The sequence below is a fragment of the Nakaseomyces bracarensis genome, assembly GCF_045282275.1.
Source record: "Nakaseomyces bracarensis strain CBM3 chromosome Unknown Scaff13_0, whole genome shotgun sequence".
Taxonomy (NCBI): Eukaryota; Fungi; Ascomycota; class Saccharomycetes; order Saccharomycetales; family Saccharomycetaceae; genus Nakaseomyces; species Nakaseomyces bracarensis.
In genome coordinates, this window is record NW_027263959.1 from 265,906 (window position 1) to 284,396 (window position 18,491).

The 18,491-nt window shown below is 34.6% G+C and overlaps 5 protein-coding genes across 5 annotated transcripts; 2 read left to right on the top strand and 3 right to left on the bottom strand.

Moving 5' to 3' along the window:
* Nucleotides 1-585: 585 nt before the first annotated feature.
* On the bottom strand, nucleotides 586-2,013 carry RVS167 (amphiphysin; the record flags this gene model as incomplete). Its single annotated transcript, XM_071054306.1, has 1 exon — nucleotides 586-2,013. One exon carries the CDS (start codon nucleotides 2,011-2,013, stop codon nucleotides 586-588), a length of 1,428 nt encoding a protein of 475 aa, XP_070908999.1.
* An 870-nt stretch (nucleotides 2,014-2,883) lies between these two features.
* On the top strand, nucleotides 2,884-4,491 carry CIN10 (Cin10p; the record flags this gene model as incomplete). Its single annotated transcript, XM_071054307.1, has 1 exon — nucleotides 2,884-4,491. The coding sequence occupies one exon, from the start codon at nucleotides 2,884-2,886 to the stop codon at nucleotides 4,489-4,491; it is 1,608 nt and encodes a 535-aa protein (XP_070909000.1).
* Nucleotides 4,492-4,627: 136 nt separating this feature from the next.
* MIS1 (trifunctional formate-tetrahydrofolate ligase/methenyltetrahydrofolate cyclohydrolase/methylenetetrahydrofolate dehydrogenase MIS1) lies at nucleotides 4,628-7,468 on the bottom strand (the record flags this gene model as incomplete). The annotated part of the gene is made up of 1 exon (XM_071054308.1): nucleotides 4,628-7,468. The coding sequence occupies one exon, from the start codon at nucleotides 7,466-7,468 to the stop codon at nucleotides 4,628-4,630; it is 2,841 nt and encodes a 946-aa protein (XP_070909001.1).
* Nucleotides 7,469-9,236: 1,768 nt separating this feature from the next.
* On the bottom strand, nucleotides 9,237-10,745 carry TEC1 (Tec1p; the record flags this gene model as incomplete). The annotated part of the gene is made up of 1 exon (XM_071054309.1): nucleotides 9,237-10,745. The coding sequence occupies one exon, from the start codon at nucleotides 10,743-10,745 to the stop codon at nucleotides 9,237-9,239; it is 1,509 nt and encodes a 502-aa protein (XP_070909002.1).
* Nucleotides 10,746-14,158: 3,413 nt separating this feature from the next.
* On the top strand, nucleotides 14,159-18,436 carry SPT7 (SAGA histone acetyltransferase complex subunit SPT7; the record flags this gene model as incomplete). Its single annotated transcript, XM_071054310.1, has 1 exon — nucleotides 14,159-18,436. The coding sequence occupies one exon, from the start codon at nucleotides 14,159-14,161 to the stop codon at nucleotides 18,434-18,436; it is 4,278 nt and encodes a 1,425-aa protein (XP_070909003.1).
* Between the last annotated feature and the right edge of the window lie 55 nt (nucleotides 18,437-18,491).

Genomic DNA, 18,491 nt, shown 5'->3' on the forward strand with positions numbered 1-18,491 from the left:
TATCAATGGGCAATAAATTTAATACTCAAGTTTCTATTATTATGTATTTAACTCTTTTTTTGCAGTTTCTTTCTTTTTTTTAAATCCAGGTTCCCTTTCTTACTCTATCTTCTTACTCAAGCCTCTTTACGTTTAAGCCCCCCTTCCAAAAAAAACCAGGGAAGTTTGAGTTCTAATTAGACAGTAGTTTTTTATTTTTTTCCTTTAAAAAACCAAAAAGCTTCTATTATTTGCCTACTAATTGATATATCTAGATGTACCTTATATCTCTTTCAAGAATTATAACTCCCGTTTCCCCCCCTTCAGATCTCTTATTATATAAACTTTTTAACGCATCGTTTTATCTTCCTCATCACCAAAACCCAAAAAAAAAATTTAAAGAGCGTCGACCTCATCGCATTTCCGTTACCCGGGTTACATAATCAAATATAGCCAGTGGCAGTATCACTAACCTAACTTATATACTATTCAAAACACATTATACATATATATTTAATTACATTATTATATTAAGATATAAGAGCATTTTATTTCAAACAAAGAAAAAAAAAGAAAAATTCTAATTGAATAAAACATTGAATTCCTTTAATTTAGTTGGACGTAGTTACCAGGGAATACACCTTGTTGGCCATTGTATCTACCGGTCCACCATTCGTTTGCGTCTGCAGTACGTTGGACGACTTCGATAACGGCACCAGCTGGGAAACTTAGGTCACCAGCGGCTTGGGCTTGATATTCGTATAATGCTGTCACTGTTTCCACACCTGGAGCTGGAGTTGCGCCCATGGCGGTGTATGCTGGAGGTGGAGCAGCACCTGTTCCGGTAGCAGCCACAGGTGGTGCTGCTGCTGCTGCAGGATCTTGGCCATATGCTTGTGGTTGACCATATGCTTGTTTCTGGTCATAACCAGGTTGGCCGTAAGCTGGTTGCTGGCCGTAGGCCGGTTGTTCACCATAGCCTGTTTGGCCATATGCTTGCTGTTGGCCGTATGCTGGTTGCTGACCATAACCTGTAGCAGGAGGTGATTGCATACCACCATAGCCGGCAGCAGCACCTGCACCTGCACCTACACCTGCGCTGGCTGCAGAACCATATCCTGTACTGTTTGGAGAATTGCTGTCCTCTCTTCCATACCTCCTTCTGGTCATTTCTAATTTGGTCTTTGAGTATCCGACTTTGAAGTGGGTGATCGTTAGAGCATCTGTTTGTTCTTCAATATTACCTCTCTTGGCTGTAAACGCTTCGATGATGTCACTGTTCAAGTCGAAGTATGGAATCTTCATGTCTTGGAATCTATTGTACAACGTGTAGAAGATATTCAATTGCATGTAGTAGAAAGAAACAAACAATGGTTGGACAAATTGCGCCTCCATTTCGAATAGTATAGGCAGTTGTTCTTTCATCATGTTGTTGTAGTAATCGTACTCCTGTTGCGCTGTTTCCATTTCAACTTGCGCCTTGTACATTCTTTCTTCGTCCTTAGCCTTGGCATCAGGCTTGTCTGTCTTTTTCTCGTATTTTGTATATGTGTTCAAGTGTCTGTCCAAATCCAATTTCTTGTGGTTACGTTTGGTGGCCATCTTTCTGATATATGTGATAATCCTTAGCAACTCTTGACAGGGCTTCACGACTTTCTCCTCCACTAACGCCAGATCGGGCTTCAAAGTCTCCTGTAATTCCGCAACAATGGCTCTGTATTGTTCACTGGCCTCTATACCTTGTGGGTTATCTTCAGGGACAGTGGCGTTAGGATCACTCATCTTACCACTGATAGGCTTAAAGATCTCCTCCATTGCTCTGGCAAACCCTATTTGATGGTTTAACATCCCGTTGACAGCAGTGGAGTAACGTTTACTCTCATCACTCAATTTCTTAGTCTCTTGTTCCAACTCCTTGAAACGTCTCTCAGCATCCTCATAGACAGGATCCTCCGTTTGCTCCCCCATCTTGAACTTCTGACGGAAATTCTGAGGAGCTCTAGTCACTGCTTTAGTAAACCCTTTAAAACTCATCCTTATTTATACTAATATAATGTTCCTCGAAATCGTTGTTAAGATGATTATTCACCCCTTTTTTTCTTTTTTCTTTAATCAATTACTTTTAAACCTCTTGTTTCAATAATTTGATGTATCGCTATTGAGGACAACTTAGAAATATAAAACAATTATAACTACACAAAACAGCAAGTCACACAGTGTCTTTAACAGCCCTTCTTCCCAACAAGCTAGCCACGATATATTAATTTGATATCTTATTTTTTTTATTATTTTTTTTTTTTCAAAAATCAGAAGAGAGAACAAAGTGAAAATATCGCTCTTAAGGGGATTTTAATGTTACCCGGTGTATCACCTGACTATACGTATATAATGTTTTATCACCTGATATTCGTATATAGTGTTTCTCACATTTTACGTGTATGTGTATATATAATCACATGGTTGGTACGTATATAGTTATATCTTGTAGCTGATAATGTAAAACTTCATCTGGGCAGTTTGGTGTGGTATTGGTGTGGTAGTAGTTTATGTACTATATATCTATACTTTGTTTTATATTATGTTAGTATTTATAATTAATTTATACTACTGAAAAGGTTCTGGTAGTTCTATATTCCTTTTTTACAAACCCATTACAAATAACAATTTCAAAGGTATTAATATTTTTCTTTTTAGCAATCATCACATGGTTAGAGATAGTGATTTACAGTTCTTTACTTTCTTTCTTTTTTTCTTGATTCGAAGTCATTTAAAAGTATTAACCTTTGATATCGTTTATACTAAATTGTATATATTCTGATATATATTTAGAGATATCTTTAGGTTTAATTTACTTTATAAGAGGGAAAGGAAGGAGAGATTGTTAACTTCTATTTTTGAATACTTATGACAGATACGGGACATGATGAAAACACTGATGTGTATTCTGATTTGTACTCGACGTATACGCAAGTAACCTCACTGACTACAAATGAGATGGATAGTGAGCTCACGTTGAAAACCGCGGCGATTTTCCTGGGCTCCACGGTGGGTGGTTTGTTGTTTGGATACGATACCGGTGTAATATCAGGTGTCTTACTGAGTATAAAACCCAGCGATATAGGTCGTGAGGTGGTAACAGATTGGGACCGAGAGGTTATTACTTCTATAACGTGTCTGGGATCCTTTCTCGGGTCTGTGCTGGCTTTTCCAATGGCGGATAAGTACGGGAGACGGATAACTCTGGCGATGTTTTGTGCCCTGTTTATAATAGCTGCTGTATGGATGGCTCTGGCGAGGTCGCTGATGGTTCTTATACTGGGGAGGTTTATTGTAGGCGTAGCAGTTGGGACAGCAGCACAATGTACACCTCTATACCTTAGCGAGATTTCACCAACAAAAGTACGTGGATTTGTACTGGCATTAAATTCTATTGCCGTTACTGGGGGTCAGTTTCTATCATATATCTTAGCTTATATGTTATATGATACTGAGGGCTCCTGGAGAATACTCTTCGGTGTATCGGCTATACCCGCGGTTCTATTTCTATCAATCCTGGATTTCATTCCTGAGTCACCAAGGTGGCTAGTCTCTAAATCTGACTTTGAGAGCGCTAAAGAAGCCATTAAGATGATATACCCTTCTGCATCAGTAGGACAGATAAATTTAAAATTTAACGAATTGGTAATAAATTTGAATAAGTTAAAGCACTACCAAGATGATACATCGCCTTTGATAGCTCCTTCATCAGTACGATCTTCTATAGTAACGTTGAGTTCTATAGACTATGGATCGGTTAACAATAATAATAGGAATACCCATTCAGCGACTTTGGAATCTACAGAAACCCAAAAAGCCCTGTATAGACACAAGATGGAAGGTAGGACTAAGAGAGCTTTACTAGTAGGATGTGTGCTTATGTTTTTCCAACAAATAACAGGATTTAATGCATTCATGTACTATGCACCATTAATATTTTCAAAGTTGAATACGAGTAATCCACTTCTTCCAGCAATGGCTATAGCATTCACAAATTTTTTATTCACGTTTGTCGCTTTGTACCTAGTGGACACAGTTGGTAGAAGAACTATGCTGTTGGGTACTATTTGGATAATGACAGTTGGTCTGCTATTAGCTACAATAGGATTCGGTCATGAAAATCTAGTATTATTATTATTTTCAATAACAATTTTTGTCGCCGCTTACGCATCAGCTATGGGAACTGTCCCTTGGAGTTCAGTCGAGTTTTTACCATTAAACAGAAGGTCATTTGGTTCGGCATGTATTTCATGTACAAACTGGCTCACTAATGCGATTATTTCTATGTCTTATTTATCTGTTATGAATACCATAGGTAATGAAGATACCATGCTAATTTTTGCCATGTTCACTGTTATGGCCTGGTTTTTTGTTTATTTCTGGTACCCAGAAGTTAAGGGCTTGTCTCTAGAAGAAATAGGTAAAGTGTTCGAAAATGGCATTGATGTTCATTATGTGTATAGAAATTATTACTAATGTCTTATTTATTTGACAAATGGTGTTCTTAAATATTATATATTCCTTTAAATGATGTTTTTAAAATTCGTACATCCAGTAAAAAATACAATAATATAGTGGGGTTGAATATTAGTATAAAGAATATTTATAATCGTTAGAATAATCCGTCTATCTCACCATTATCCTTCACTTCCACATCAAGATAACCAGCATGGACAGATAGCCCTGGGATAGTTTGAATTTCTGCTGCCAAAGCATATAAATATCCTGCACCTATCGATGCCCTTATATCCCTAATTGGAACTGTGAAATCTCTAGGGACACCTTTCAGTTTAGGATCATGAGATAAAGAGTACTGAGTCTTCGCAATACATATAGGTAATTTATCAAAACCTTGTTCAGTGTATAACTGAACCTTTTTAGCAGCTTCTGGAGAAAGCTCGATTTTAGCACCACCATACATTTTTGTAACAATACGGTTTAGTTTTTCTTCAATAGAGAGATCCAAATCGTAGAGAAATGAGAAGTTTTTAGGATGATCACAGGAATTCATAATGGCTTTGGCTAAAGGAATAGCACCTTTTCCACCCTCTTCCCAATGGTTTGTTAAAACAGCATCTTCAGCACCTGCAGCTATACTCGATTCTTTGATTATATTTATTTCAGCATCACTATCAGTTTCAAATTTATTAATTGCAACAACAACAGGAACACCAAATTGTTTTACATTCTCAATTTGTTTAACTAGGTTTGCTACACCTTTTTTCACATATTCTAGATTCTCTTCAACATATTCATGTGGTAAAGCTTGACCAGGCTTAACTTCAGGTGCACCACCATGCGATTTAATGGCCCTAACTGTTGCAACAAGAACGACGGAATCAGGAACAAGGCCGGAAGATCTACATTTAATATTAAAGAATCTTTCGCCACCCATTGTAAAGTCAAACCCAGCCTCGGTTACAACGTAGCCAGGTTCCTGTTCTGGTAGGGAGGTCCCCATTAATTTCAAACCAATTAAATCAGCCATAACCGAAGAAGCGCCAATGGAAATATTTGCAAATGGACCAGCATGTACTAAAACGGGTGTTCCTTCTAAAGTCTGCATTAGATTAGGTTTTATAGTGTCTTTCAATAACGCAATTAAAGCGCCAGTACATCCTATATCATCAACTGTCACAGGTTTCCCATTTTTATCTGATGCGACCACCATGCTGCCCACTCTGTTTTTCATATCTTTCATACTAGTAGTTAATGCTAGAATTGCCATCAACTCAGAAGCTACAGTGATGTCGAAGCCAGTTTCTCTCGTTCTTCCTTTTTCAGTTGCAGCTTGACCTATTGTGATTTGTCTTAGCATCCTGTCGTTAACATCAACCACACGTTTGATATTTATGGATGTGGGCTCTATATTGAGTCTTGAAAATTTATTAATTTCTTCTGGAGTCAATGATGAAGGGTCTGTTTTATTGATTCCGAGTCTTTTTAGTCTTCTATTCATACATGGGGAGAACTTACGGATACCACTCTTTTCTGGTACTAATTTATCATAAAATTTTGTATCATTCTTAATAGTCGATTCATGTAACATACGTGTATCAATGGCAGCGGCAAGCAAATTATTTGCAACACCAACTGCATGAATATCACCAGTTAAGTGTCGATTGAATTCGTCCATGGGAATGACTTGAGCGTATCCACCCCCTGCGGCACCACCTTTAACACCAAAAGTAGGGCCCATTGATGGTTGTCGGACATTAGCAATGGAAGGTTTTCCTAAATGAGCAGTAAGAGCTTGGACTATACCCATAGTAGTAGTGGATTTACCTTCTCCTAGCGGTGTTGGTGTAATACCGGCAACTAAAACGTATTTACCATTCTTTTTCGATCTGTATCTATCAAGCACAGAAGTAGATATTTTAGCTTTGTAATGACCGTGCAACTCAAGTTCATCAGGGTGAAGACCTAGTTCTTGTGCCAGTTGGCTAATATGTTTTGGCTCTTGTTTTTTTGAGATTTCAAAATCTGAAGGGACAGGCTTCTTCAGCTCTAATGGCAATGGAGAGATTTCTGGAAGTTTTTGGAAAGCTTTCAATTGTCTCTTAGCGGCTACAAGTACATTTGAGACAAGCATAGCAACCGTCATTGGACCGACACCACCGGGCACTGGGGTAATATAGGAGGCCTTCTTGGATGCCGTTTCAAATTCCACGTCTCCAACTAATTTATAGCCTGATTTCTTTTTGGGATCCTCTACATGGTTAATACCCACATCAATAACTACTACACCGTCTTTCAACCATTCACCTTTGATAAAGTTTGGCTTACCACATGCAGCTACGACAATATCAGCGCCTTTTAGAATTTCAGGTAAATTTCTGGTTTTACTGTGACATTGTGTTACAGTGGCATTTAAGTTCCTTAGTAGAGAAGTAATTGGTGTTCCAACAATACTTGATCTCCCGATAACAACAGCATTTTTTCCTTCAACAGAGATATTGTGTTCCTTGAGAAGTTCAAGACAACCATTAGGGGTACAAGGAATAAACTTGGGAGTCCCTTCTTTCTTTGTCAATTCACCAGCATTAAAAATATGGAACCCATCAACATCCTTCTCTAAAGACACTGAGTTCGTAATAATCGTTTCGTTTAGGTGTTTGGGTAATGGAAGTTGTATTAACAACCCATGGATTGAGTTGTCATTGTTGATCTTATCAATTTTATTCAATAGTTCAAACTCAGAAATATTTTCAGGTAACTTTTCAACGACACAGTTAACGCCGCTTTGTTCCGATTTCTTTAGTTTCATCTTTACATATGTTGAAGAGTCCATTCTGTTACCAACTTGTAAAATTTTCAAAGTAGGCTCAAAATCTGTGGTGAGCTTCAGAGTATCAATTTCCTTCTTAGCATTGCTGATAAGTTTATCAGACAATTTGGTACCGGAGAGTGTCTGGTAGAGTCTTCGAGAGATATACCTTTTTAACATAGTCATGGATGTTTGTTTGAAAAAAAAAGTATATCTGTTCTATGATTCTACCTATGGTATAAGATTAAGTAATTGAAAAATAAAAAATAAAATAAAATAATTGAATAGAATCAATTGATAAAGATGTATAATCTAATAAAAACAAAAAAAAGATCGTCGTGAGAAGAGTATTAGCATTATATAAGTTGAGTCAAACTAATGATTAATATGAATTAATTTTGAAAAAAAAAAAGGTGGTAAAAAAAAAAAAGAAAGAAATTAAATGAGTTACCGAAAGAGTTAACAAAATAAAATAAAAAAAGATAAATATTAAAGATAAGACACCCACTGGTATATTGTAGTAGTGTGCTAATTAGGATCTAACGGATTTCTTTGAGCTTCTAAAGCAATAATACTCTTCAATAATAGCGAAGGCAATAATAGAAGTACATTAAATCTCAGGTCGATGGTCCTTAGTACGGTGCTCTCTAAGTGCTGCTCTCTCTCTGTTTTGCTCACTTCTACATTCGTCAAATACCGAGAAAAATAAGATATAGCTACAAGTGTATGTATATATTTCATGAAAATCTTGCTTAGAAACATCAGAAGGGCACCACTCGTGTTCTTTAAGTTTGGTTGTTTTTTTACTCGTTCGATTTTGATTTTGGTTTAACGATTTAATAGTGGGGTCAACATTCGTTGGAAGGACCCTGCAAAGAATGTTTAATTGGTTGGCACGGCTGCCTCTAGAAGGGATCTTTTATTTACCTTTTCCCTTCCCTTCGGATATTATTTTAATTGACAATTGGACGAGGGAGGAGAAGAACAAAAAAAATACTAGCTCAAATGGAATCAAGATCTTCGCAACTTTACAAATTTAAATACTCAGATCGCGTAAAATCTACGTGGGGGAGGAGCTGGAGAATGAATTTTACGTAAGAGAGGCATCGACGATTTGAATTGGCTTGGCCAGCTTTTTTTTGTTCAATTTTTTTTCTCTTTTCTATTTTTACTGCTTGCTGATTATATATCTTATCTTTCTTATATAATCACAATATTTTTTATTTGTTCTTCTTTTATTCGATGTTATATGTCAATTTGCATTTATACATTCACCCTTTTAAAGAAGTGGATGTGTTCTACATAAAAAAAGATATTTATTGAATTGTATTTTTATCAGAATGTGGGAGTAGGGACTTATCTTCTTTATTTCTTGAGATAACAAATTTACTATGATTTGGACATACTGATAATAAAGAAAAGAAAGAAAAAATGAATGAGATAATACATTAAATATAGCATATTAAGACATAATGACAATTGATACAATATATGAAATTCGGCTTCACTTTGATTTCAAAAACCAAAGAATATAAAAATAAAAAAAAAATAAAACACAAGTCCTGCTGGTATTTCCTTTGAGTAAAGTGTCCATTTTTTTGTTGTTGTTTTTGAATGTTTATAGCACAAGGATTTGGTGATTGGTGATTGTGGTCCGTAAAAAAATAAAATAGTGCTTCAAAGAATGACAACTCTATAAGGTTGATTGGGTTAATGATTACTGAATAGAGCAAAAAACAGGTAAGTGAAACGAAAATAAATTAACATAAAATGAAAATGAAAAAATGAAAATGAAAAGTGTGGGGATGTGTATTCATATATTTTTTATTTTGGATTTTTTTATTTCTTCTCATTTTTTGTTTTTGGAATATATCTTGGCTCCAACAGAAAATTTTTTAAGGAATATGAAATTAAGATTTCAAGTATGTTTGAAGATATGCAGTTAGTAGTTTTGCTATCTACTTTGTTCTAATTTTGGCTCGACTTTTTTATTAAATGAGCCAAGAGACGGCAGTTCATTGGAAGTATTAAAAGAAGGAAGAGTTTCTTTAGTTTCAGTTTTGTTCAATATATTTTTGTCCTTCATACCATCTGTTTGTCTGAATGGAGGAGTAAGTACATTTGATCTATTAGCGTTATTCATATCAAAACCAGTATGGATATTTGGTAAAGATCCATGGTTATTCGTTATATTAGTGGTATTGTTATTCGTGTAAGAGTTTTGTATTATTGATGGTTGCATTTGCATATTCGACGGTACGTAGTAGTTTGGATTTCCATAATGTGGGTATTGTTGCATTCCACCGTTAGAGTTTGGATTCATTGGGTAACTATGGCCATTCATAATTGGACTAGGATTTAAAGGTAAATTATTACCTTTATCAATACTGTTGGGAGTACCTATTGATTGATTGTTGTTCATTGTTGGGGGATTGTAACGGTAACCATTATAGTAAAATTGGTTCATGTTTGTGTTATTGGCATTTGGAAATAAAGGATACGGCAGATTATTTTTTTGAGTACTAGGATCTACAGTACTACCACTCTTGTTGTTATTGCTTTTAATACCATTTTCACTATTAAGATGTTTGTTATTAGCGTCTTCACTCTTAGTTTTACTAGTATTAGAGTCACCATTAATATTTTGCCCATCATGGCTCATATTATTTTGTTTATTAGTCAAAAATGTATTGACATCGCTAGGACCTCTAGTATTTTTTGAGATATTCGAATCAAAATTGTTTGATGTATTACTAAAATTAGGATTGCTCAAGTTATTATTTGTAGCCATATTGGGCATAACATTTGGAAAATTGAAATTATACACAGCTTGTGGAGGAGGATAGTAGTATCCATCTGGAGGTGGTGGTGGATAATACCACTGTTGTGACATCATAGGCAACGGAAGGGTTACATTAGGGGCGATCAGCGTTGGTCTATGAGAAATCGCAAAAGCAGGATAAGAACCCAGACTAGTAGCAATTATCGTCTCAAAAAAGTTGAAGAAATAACGCGTTGTTTCATCATTTTGAGCGGGACCATTTTCTATCAGTTCAAGCACATAGGTCTCATTCTCGTTGGTCAGCAGACTAGATCTCCTCTTCGCGAGTAATGACTTCTTCCATACTTGGATATGAGAAGATATTTGCTTCTTCGTTCTATATTTACCTGTTTTGTACCAAATATACATTGAGATCAACTCATTCCTTCCGTAATTACGATCTCGTATCTTTATTTTAGAAGTCCCGTTTTTCACAATAATACCAAGAGCCTCCACAAATGCAGCCTCTACATCCATAGGCCATTTATTATCATTATTGATATTACTGTTACTGGCACTATTACTGGTGCTGTTGCTCGTACTGGTGCTGGTACTCGAACTATGCCCATTGTCAGTATTGCCTGTATTACTATCACTTCCACTATCCGTATTAGAATTATTCTCTGATTCCGTTTTAGTCATCTAGGTTATTTTGTTTTCAGTTCTTCCTTTTAATTTTTATTTATTCTCTTTCTTCTACTCACTCTTCAAAAAAACCAGATTTTGAGTTATGCTTTTGTTGTTGTATCTCTTCTCCACTTTAGCAAGTAGTTGTATCGAAAGCTTGAGTATTTATGGTATTTCTTTGGTTTGGTTTGGGGTTTTATTTGTACCTTTATTACTTTTTATAGTGTTTTTTCTTTCTATTTTTTTTATTTTTGAATTACAGTCTTTTAAATAAAAAAATTTAAAGATAATGATTATAATAAAATATATATAATATCAATTATTTTCAGAAACCAAATACTTCTTGTTTTGTTTTGTTTTTTCGTTAATCTTTATTTTAGTCTTACTTTAAGTGTAATAGGAATTATTGTTTTATTGAGTTTAATCCCATATTTATGTAGGAAAAATTTTAATGAAACGTTTTGTAACCGTTAAACTCATGCGGATACCGTTGAGACCACCCTAACATATGTATATCGTTTGATTTTTTTTTTTTGTATTCCTTCGTTGTTGATTTTTATTTTTGTTATAAAGGAAAAAAAAGAAATTAATTAGTAATTTATTGACTACATCTAAGAATGTTCCGCAGTACATCATTTTATTTTCTTTTTTTTGTTGTTGTTGCTTGTGTTTGCTTTGTTATTCCTTAGAAGAATGGGGAGGACTGTATTGCTCCCGTTCGCAGACCCATAGATCCCGTCCCTACAGAACGAAATGTCGGCCCGTCATCTTCTCTCCAGCTAGTTTTTTAGACTATTTTTTCTGTAGGGTCTCCGTTCTCTTTCCCACAGTATTCCCAATGGAATTTTATCTGTAGGGGTTCCATTTTGTTGTGCTGCCTTGGTATATGCTTGAAATACAAAATATGTCCTGGTATTACACACACACACAGAAATTCCCGTGATCTACAAAATACTTTCCTTGTGGTGGATGAGGTGGCAGGGAAGGGAGGGATAGTACAGCATTATCTAAGAGAGTTAAAAAAAACCTTTTAATAAAAAAAAGGGTCTTTGTGGGTAATCGAAAAATAAAAATAAAAAGTGTAATAAGTGGGGATATATTTTGTACGCAGTGTTCTTACGGAGTGATAAACCAAATGTTCATTGTTAATTAAACACAAACATTACTTTTTTTTTTTGGGATACAGCGTGATGCAATGAAGAACATCTCATTATCTGTAACAGTTTTACTTAGAAAACATTGAACAGATAAGTTGTGAGGGAGTTTAAAATATAAGATGACGAAACGAGAATGGTGGAGACGTAAGAAATCTATGCAGGATAGATATGGGATGAGTCCTATTGGAAAAATAGTAGTAAGCAGACTAATCACGTAGGAAAGATTTGATGTCGGGAAAATAAAAAAAAAAAAAAAAGGGTTCAATTTGTCAATATTAGAGTTCATTTAAAATAGAGTTCCTAACATTCGTCCCTACAGACTCTAATAACATCATATCAAAAGTTCGTTATTTCTTCTTCTTCTTTTTTTAAATTGAGTCAAATAAAACAAGAAATAAAATAATATACAAATAAAAAATAATCACATAAATAATTGACTGGATATTAACAAAGAAACCAAAAAATCACTCTCTCTGAAATGAAATGAAACGAAATAAATATAAACTGCAAAAATAAAAAATGAAAAATAAAAAATATAAATATATAATTATAATTTCAAAAAAAAAAAAACCTGAAATCATATCTCTGTCTCGTTCTTGTTTAAGAGTTCGTCTTTTCTTCGTTATTATCGTACTTATCGTTTTTGAAACGGTAGACAGCACCTGACACATAGAATGTCTGCAGACGGAGTCTTATTTTCTGCCTTCCCAACGGTAACTCTTTCCCCTTTTGTTTATCACTTACAGAACTGATACTCCTACATTATAAATACAAGACGAAACGAAGTTAGTCTACTGATGTCAAATTTAGTTCCGCATCCCCTTATCGTATTTCATTTAAAATAATTAAAGACAAGGGAAAAGGATATACAACGATAATGCAGCAAGACTTGGAAAAAAAAAACAATAACATCATACCATCGTAGGCAGAGGAAATAGGCAACCGGAAATGCTTCGATGTTCCTCCGAATTATAATTTTTTTCTTATCTCTTGTACGTAAGTTTCTTCGAGATACCGGTACTTAAATTAAAATAGGAAAATAGAAATAATATGGAAGGGGTGGGACATACAAAATAAAGGACAAGAAAAAAAAAGAAATAACAATGATGAAAGAATTGATCTATAGGACTGCATGGAGTTCTGTGAGAGCAATGTCATTCGGTAACACTGCATATCACTTGTATTTAATATTTTGAAGAAACGAGATAGCGTTTACATTTATATATATTTTTGAACTAAATTATAATGATTAAGGCCAAAGAAGTGTTATGTGGAATTAAAGTATAGTAGGAAAATGAAACTTGAACATTAGCAATGATAATTATATATATTAAATGAAAATGATTTCCTTGCAGTTTCAAGAATACACCTTGCATAACGAAATAATTGTACAAGGGGTGTAAGGTTGAATACTCATCAATTGAATTTATTCAATCAAAAATATAATATGTAGGTACAACTTCACAAATTAGATTTATTTTATGTTTGAGAGAAGTTGTAGTTCTAAATGTTTTTTTGTTCCTTCTTTGATGACATATAATCTCTATAATGATGAGGTTCTAAGGTTAAGCGTTTTTTTTTCTAAATCATTTTTTTAGATAAAAATGTATCTTAAATAATTATTGCCCCAATATGGTTAATATAGTAATTGTGTCCCTGATTTATAACTATGCTAATCCATCTTGTTATTACAACTGGCTTGTTTACGTTAGCCAAGAGAAATTTGTCACGTGACTTGTACACTATTTACGTAAAAGGGCGTGTGTAACTTTGTGAGATGCGAAAGTGAATGAAAAAGTTAACGAGTAGTTATTGCTAGTGTATATTGTCAATTGAAGAGATAGATGAGTTTTTATTTTTAAAGAGTAAAAAGGTTAATAAGTAAAGAATTATATCTGAACTAATTGAAAAAGTCAAAGAAAAACATAACTCTCTTGTGTGTTATTTTAGCTGGGTTAAAAAAATAATATAGAAAATACCTTTCTACAGTTTGCTTGTAAAAAAAAAAAAAAATAAATAAAGAGAGAGTTGATAATAATAATAAAAATTTGTTAATCAGTACTACGATTTTACCTCCAGCGCAGATTTTTTTTTAATTGTATCAAAGGATACACTGTAATAAAGATTATTCAAGTCCGTTTTTGTTTTTAATCTAATATTTGTTCATTTTTTTCTCCGTTTACCTTAAATTGATTAAACATCATAGGAAGTATTGGAAAAACCTAACACGACAAGACAGGTTTATTGAGTCAGAAATAAATACGATATCAAATGACGTATTCTAGTATATATGACCTCCAATTCCTTCTGATAGTTACTGAAAAACTATTCGAGAGTGGAAATTTTGAGGCATTCTTAACCAATCAACAGTTGATAGTGCTATCCAGTATACTAGAATATAATAAGATAGATGGAACAGTATGGAAGGAATTTATGAGCGGAAATCTCCAATTGAAGGTCTCTATTGATACTCGGAATAATGAAGATCAAAAGGACAAGCAAGAAATAGTTGTACTAAAGAAAGAAAATGAGTCTGCAATGGATCAGAGTATAGAGGACAATGAATACTCTCGGACATATAATGACGAAGACCTCTCCCAACTTGATTTAGATGCCCTAAAAGATCAGATTGACGGGTATTTATTCGTGGCAAACCTGTCATTGAAAGTAAGGTACGTTCTCTCACAATTTGGAATCGACAATGATCTTAATAAACTATTGGAAGAGCTGAATAACGAGCTGCAAGTTGCAGAAGCTGATATAGAATCGAATCAAAATCAATCTGAGAGCAATAATCTCTTCACTTCAAGGGCACCAAATGAGGATGAAGATGATGATTACGATTTCGATGAAGAAGAAGAGAAGATACCATCTACAGAGGATAAAAGTCCTGATATTTCTGAATCAAATAGCAACGGAATTGAAAGAGATCCCGACAGTAATAAACTGATAATTAATATTGTGATATCAAAGAGTACCTTAACTAAGTTTCTGAACCCAAATGATATTGAAGAAAAAATTCTTGAAAACTCTAACAGCATATTCCATTCCTTAGAGAATGATAGGGAGACTATGCTTAAAAAGTTAAAGCTGCAGAGAAGTGATCAAAAGATGACTACAACCTCAGATTTACTTGATGATGGAGAAAAAAGCCATAAGCTAAACATTGACGGTTCAGATGATGATGATGATGATGATGATGATGATGATGCCAAAATAGTAGTGCCGAAACGTCACCGCAAGCGTGAAAGGGAAGATGAAGAAGATGAAGATGGTGACCAGATTACTGACGAACAAGGAAACAGTAATAAAAAAATTAAGAATCTTCCTGTCGGTCTGGGGATAGAAAATCTCTCCTTAAAGCATTTGCTATCCTCTATTCAGAATAATAAAGATAAACTAAATATTTCTGATTATGAATTAAAACATTTGTTAACAGAAGTGAGAAAAAATAGATCTAAGTGGACTTCTGATGAAAGAATAGGGCAAGAAGAACTTTATGAAGCATGTGAGAGAGTTGTTATGGAATTGAGAAATTACACTGAGCATTCTACGCCTTTCCTAAATAAAGTTAGTAAAAAGGATGCACCTAACTACCACCTTATTATAAAAAAATCCATGGATTTAAATACTGTCCTAAAGAAATTAAAATCCTTTCAATACAACTCTAAGCAAGAATTTGTTGATGATGTCATGTTGATTTGGAAAAACTGTCTGACGTATAATTCTGACCCATCCCATTTCTTAAGAGCACATGCTATTGCGATGCAAAAGAAATCACTGCAACTAATCCCACTGATACCAAATATAACTATCAGAAATAGAGTTGATGTTGAGCGAGAACTAGAAGAAATGGATAGGGATAAGGACTACAAAGATAATGATGACGAGAAAGAACAGGAGGAAGTGGCTGGCTCAGGTAGAAAGGGATTGACGATGGGCGCTCATAAGCTAGCAAAGGACAGTAACACGAGTACTTCTAAAGAGGATGTTGAATCAGTTAAAGAGGGTGAAGAGAACGGCAAAGGCCAACTAGACCATAAAAAAGAAAGCAAGGAGTTTGAAATTGAAGAAAATGAACATGAAAATGGTGAAGAAATTGATTCGACATCCGTTGCCGGTGAGAATACTACTGCCATGCCAAAAGATATAAATTCCGTTAACAAGGATATTGCTAAAGATGATAAAGAAGAAAAAACCGTGCATGATAAAAAGGATGACATTGATCGGGGCGAAAATGAGAACCATGATCAAGATAGAGAAGCTGATAAGGATAATGCAGGTCGTGGAAGTGACATTGATGATCATAGTTATAAAAATGATGTTATAATAAACGATGACGAAAAAAAAGATAATGTAAATAAAACAATATCTGCTGAAAGTTCTAAACAACCCAAAGATGAAAAAAATAAGAGCGAAATAAAAGATCCTGTATGTAATGACAAAATAGAAAGAAAGGCTGAAGATAGAGAAATTGAACATGAAGAAGAAACTTTAGGAGAAAAATCTGAGGTGGAAAAAAATGGTGAGGTTGAGGAGGAAGAGGAGGAAGAGGAAGAGGAAGAGGAAGAGGAAGATGAAGAGGAAGAGGAAGATGAAGATGCTCAAACTTTTATTGTGGAAAAGGATGATGATAAGGATGATGTGGAGTTATCTGTATGGAAAAGCTTAACTGCAAATATTAGGGCGGAAATTTGTATGAAACGTTCCGAGTACTTCAAGGATGGTGTATTAAATTCTGGTTTACAGGCACTGTTAAAGAATCCAACACGGATGAAGCCATTTTTTGAATTATTTAAAGAGTACAAAGATCAAAAGGCTCTTGAAACTTTCAGGTTACAGATGGAACAGAACTCTATAATGAAAAATGGGTTTGGGACAGCAGTTCTAAAGCAAGAAGATGATGACATGAACTATACCAATAGTAGTATAACTAGTGGCGAAATTCAAACGAATACAGATCCTTTTGATAAGGGTTATAATGAGCTCGACGCCGATAATTCCATGCTTCTGAAAGAATATGACATAATGAATAATTTACCAGATATTTCATATAAGGGTCTTGACCAACAGGAGCTTGACTTACTAGAAGAAGAATCGGTTAATAGGATGCTACAACTTGGAATGAGCAAACAAAGCGACTTGTTGGCAAACAAGGACAAAGGTCTCACCCCAAAAATAAATACCAATATCCAGCTAATCCAGGAAATCAGACATATTTGTCATAAAATATCTCTAATCCGTATGTTACAGAACCCTTATTCAACTCAATTTAATAAATCTAATCCTGGCCAAGTTTTAAATTCGCATCAATATAAATTCGAAAAAGTTAATGATGAAATCGATATTGATCCAATTTCACAATTAGAGAATCATGACTTTAAACATGATAAGAATCTAATGTGGAAAGTTATGCACAAAAATGTTTCGAAAATTGCAATGTCAAATGGGTTTGAAACAACACAGCCTACTGCTATAAACATCCTGACTGAGATAGCAGGGAACTATTTGTCTAATCTTACGAAGACATTAAAGACCCATCTTGAGTCTAATTCTGTTAATAAAATGAAGAAGTCAGAACTATTAGAAATTACTTTATTAGAGAACGGTATTAATAAGCCAGATGATTTGTACTCTTACATCGAGGCAGAATATGAAAAGAAGACCAAGAAATTGACAGATGTGAAATCTAAACTTGAAAATTTCCTTAAGGATCTCCTTCGTCCTACTTTACAAGATCTCTCGGAGCGTAACTTTGACGACGAGAGTCAGAGTTTTGTTACTGGTGATTTTGCATCCAATTTGAATGGTGAAGACTTCTTTGGTTTTAGAGAACTGGGTCTAGAACAAGAATTTGGGATATTGAGTAATTCGGTACCTATTTCCTTATTGAGCTTCCAATTCCAAGCTACCGATAGTGAAACAAAAGAACAGGTAAAGAAATTACAATCAGAGGAAATAAGTGATATCATTTACAAAAAGGTTCATAAAAAGGACTTGATTTCTGGGAAATATCCTAAATTATTGTCTAAACTACTTGAGGAATCTTATAGTAGAACAAAATCAGCAATACCGAGAATCAATAAATCAGTTACAACAGAAGCTGAAGCAGATGGTGAGGAAAGCTCCCATCAAAAACCTCTTGAGGATAACGATGAATTGGTTATAATGGAAGATGAGGAATTGCCCATCAAACCGAAGATTGGTGCAAAGCTTAGATTGCCACCTACTGGTAAGATATCTACTGCATACAAGAAGAGGCCTCTATCAGAAGCTTACATACTGCCTGAGGAAGATCCAGAATACCTCGAAGATAATCATTCATCTGATAATAAAGAAGATAATGATGGAGATGATAACGATGAAGGTAAAGAAGATGATTCTTTTGTGAAGCCCTTGACTGAGGAGGAGAATAAAGAACTAGATTTTCAGATTAGCGAGGATGCTATGTTTGGTTCTCCAGATTTAGAAGGAAATAATTTTGGCCTGAACCTAGATGATGATGACGTACCGATTTCAAGCAGTTCATTAAATCTGAAACTCGGGTAGTTAACGATTAATATATTGGAGTAACTTATAAGCCTGTTAAGTAATTATACGATAT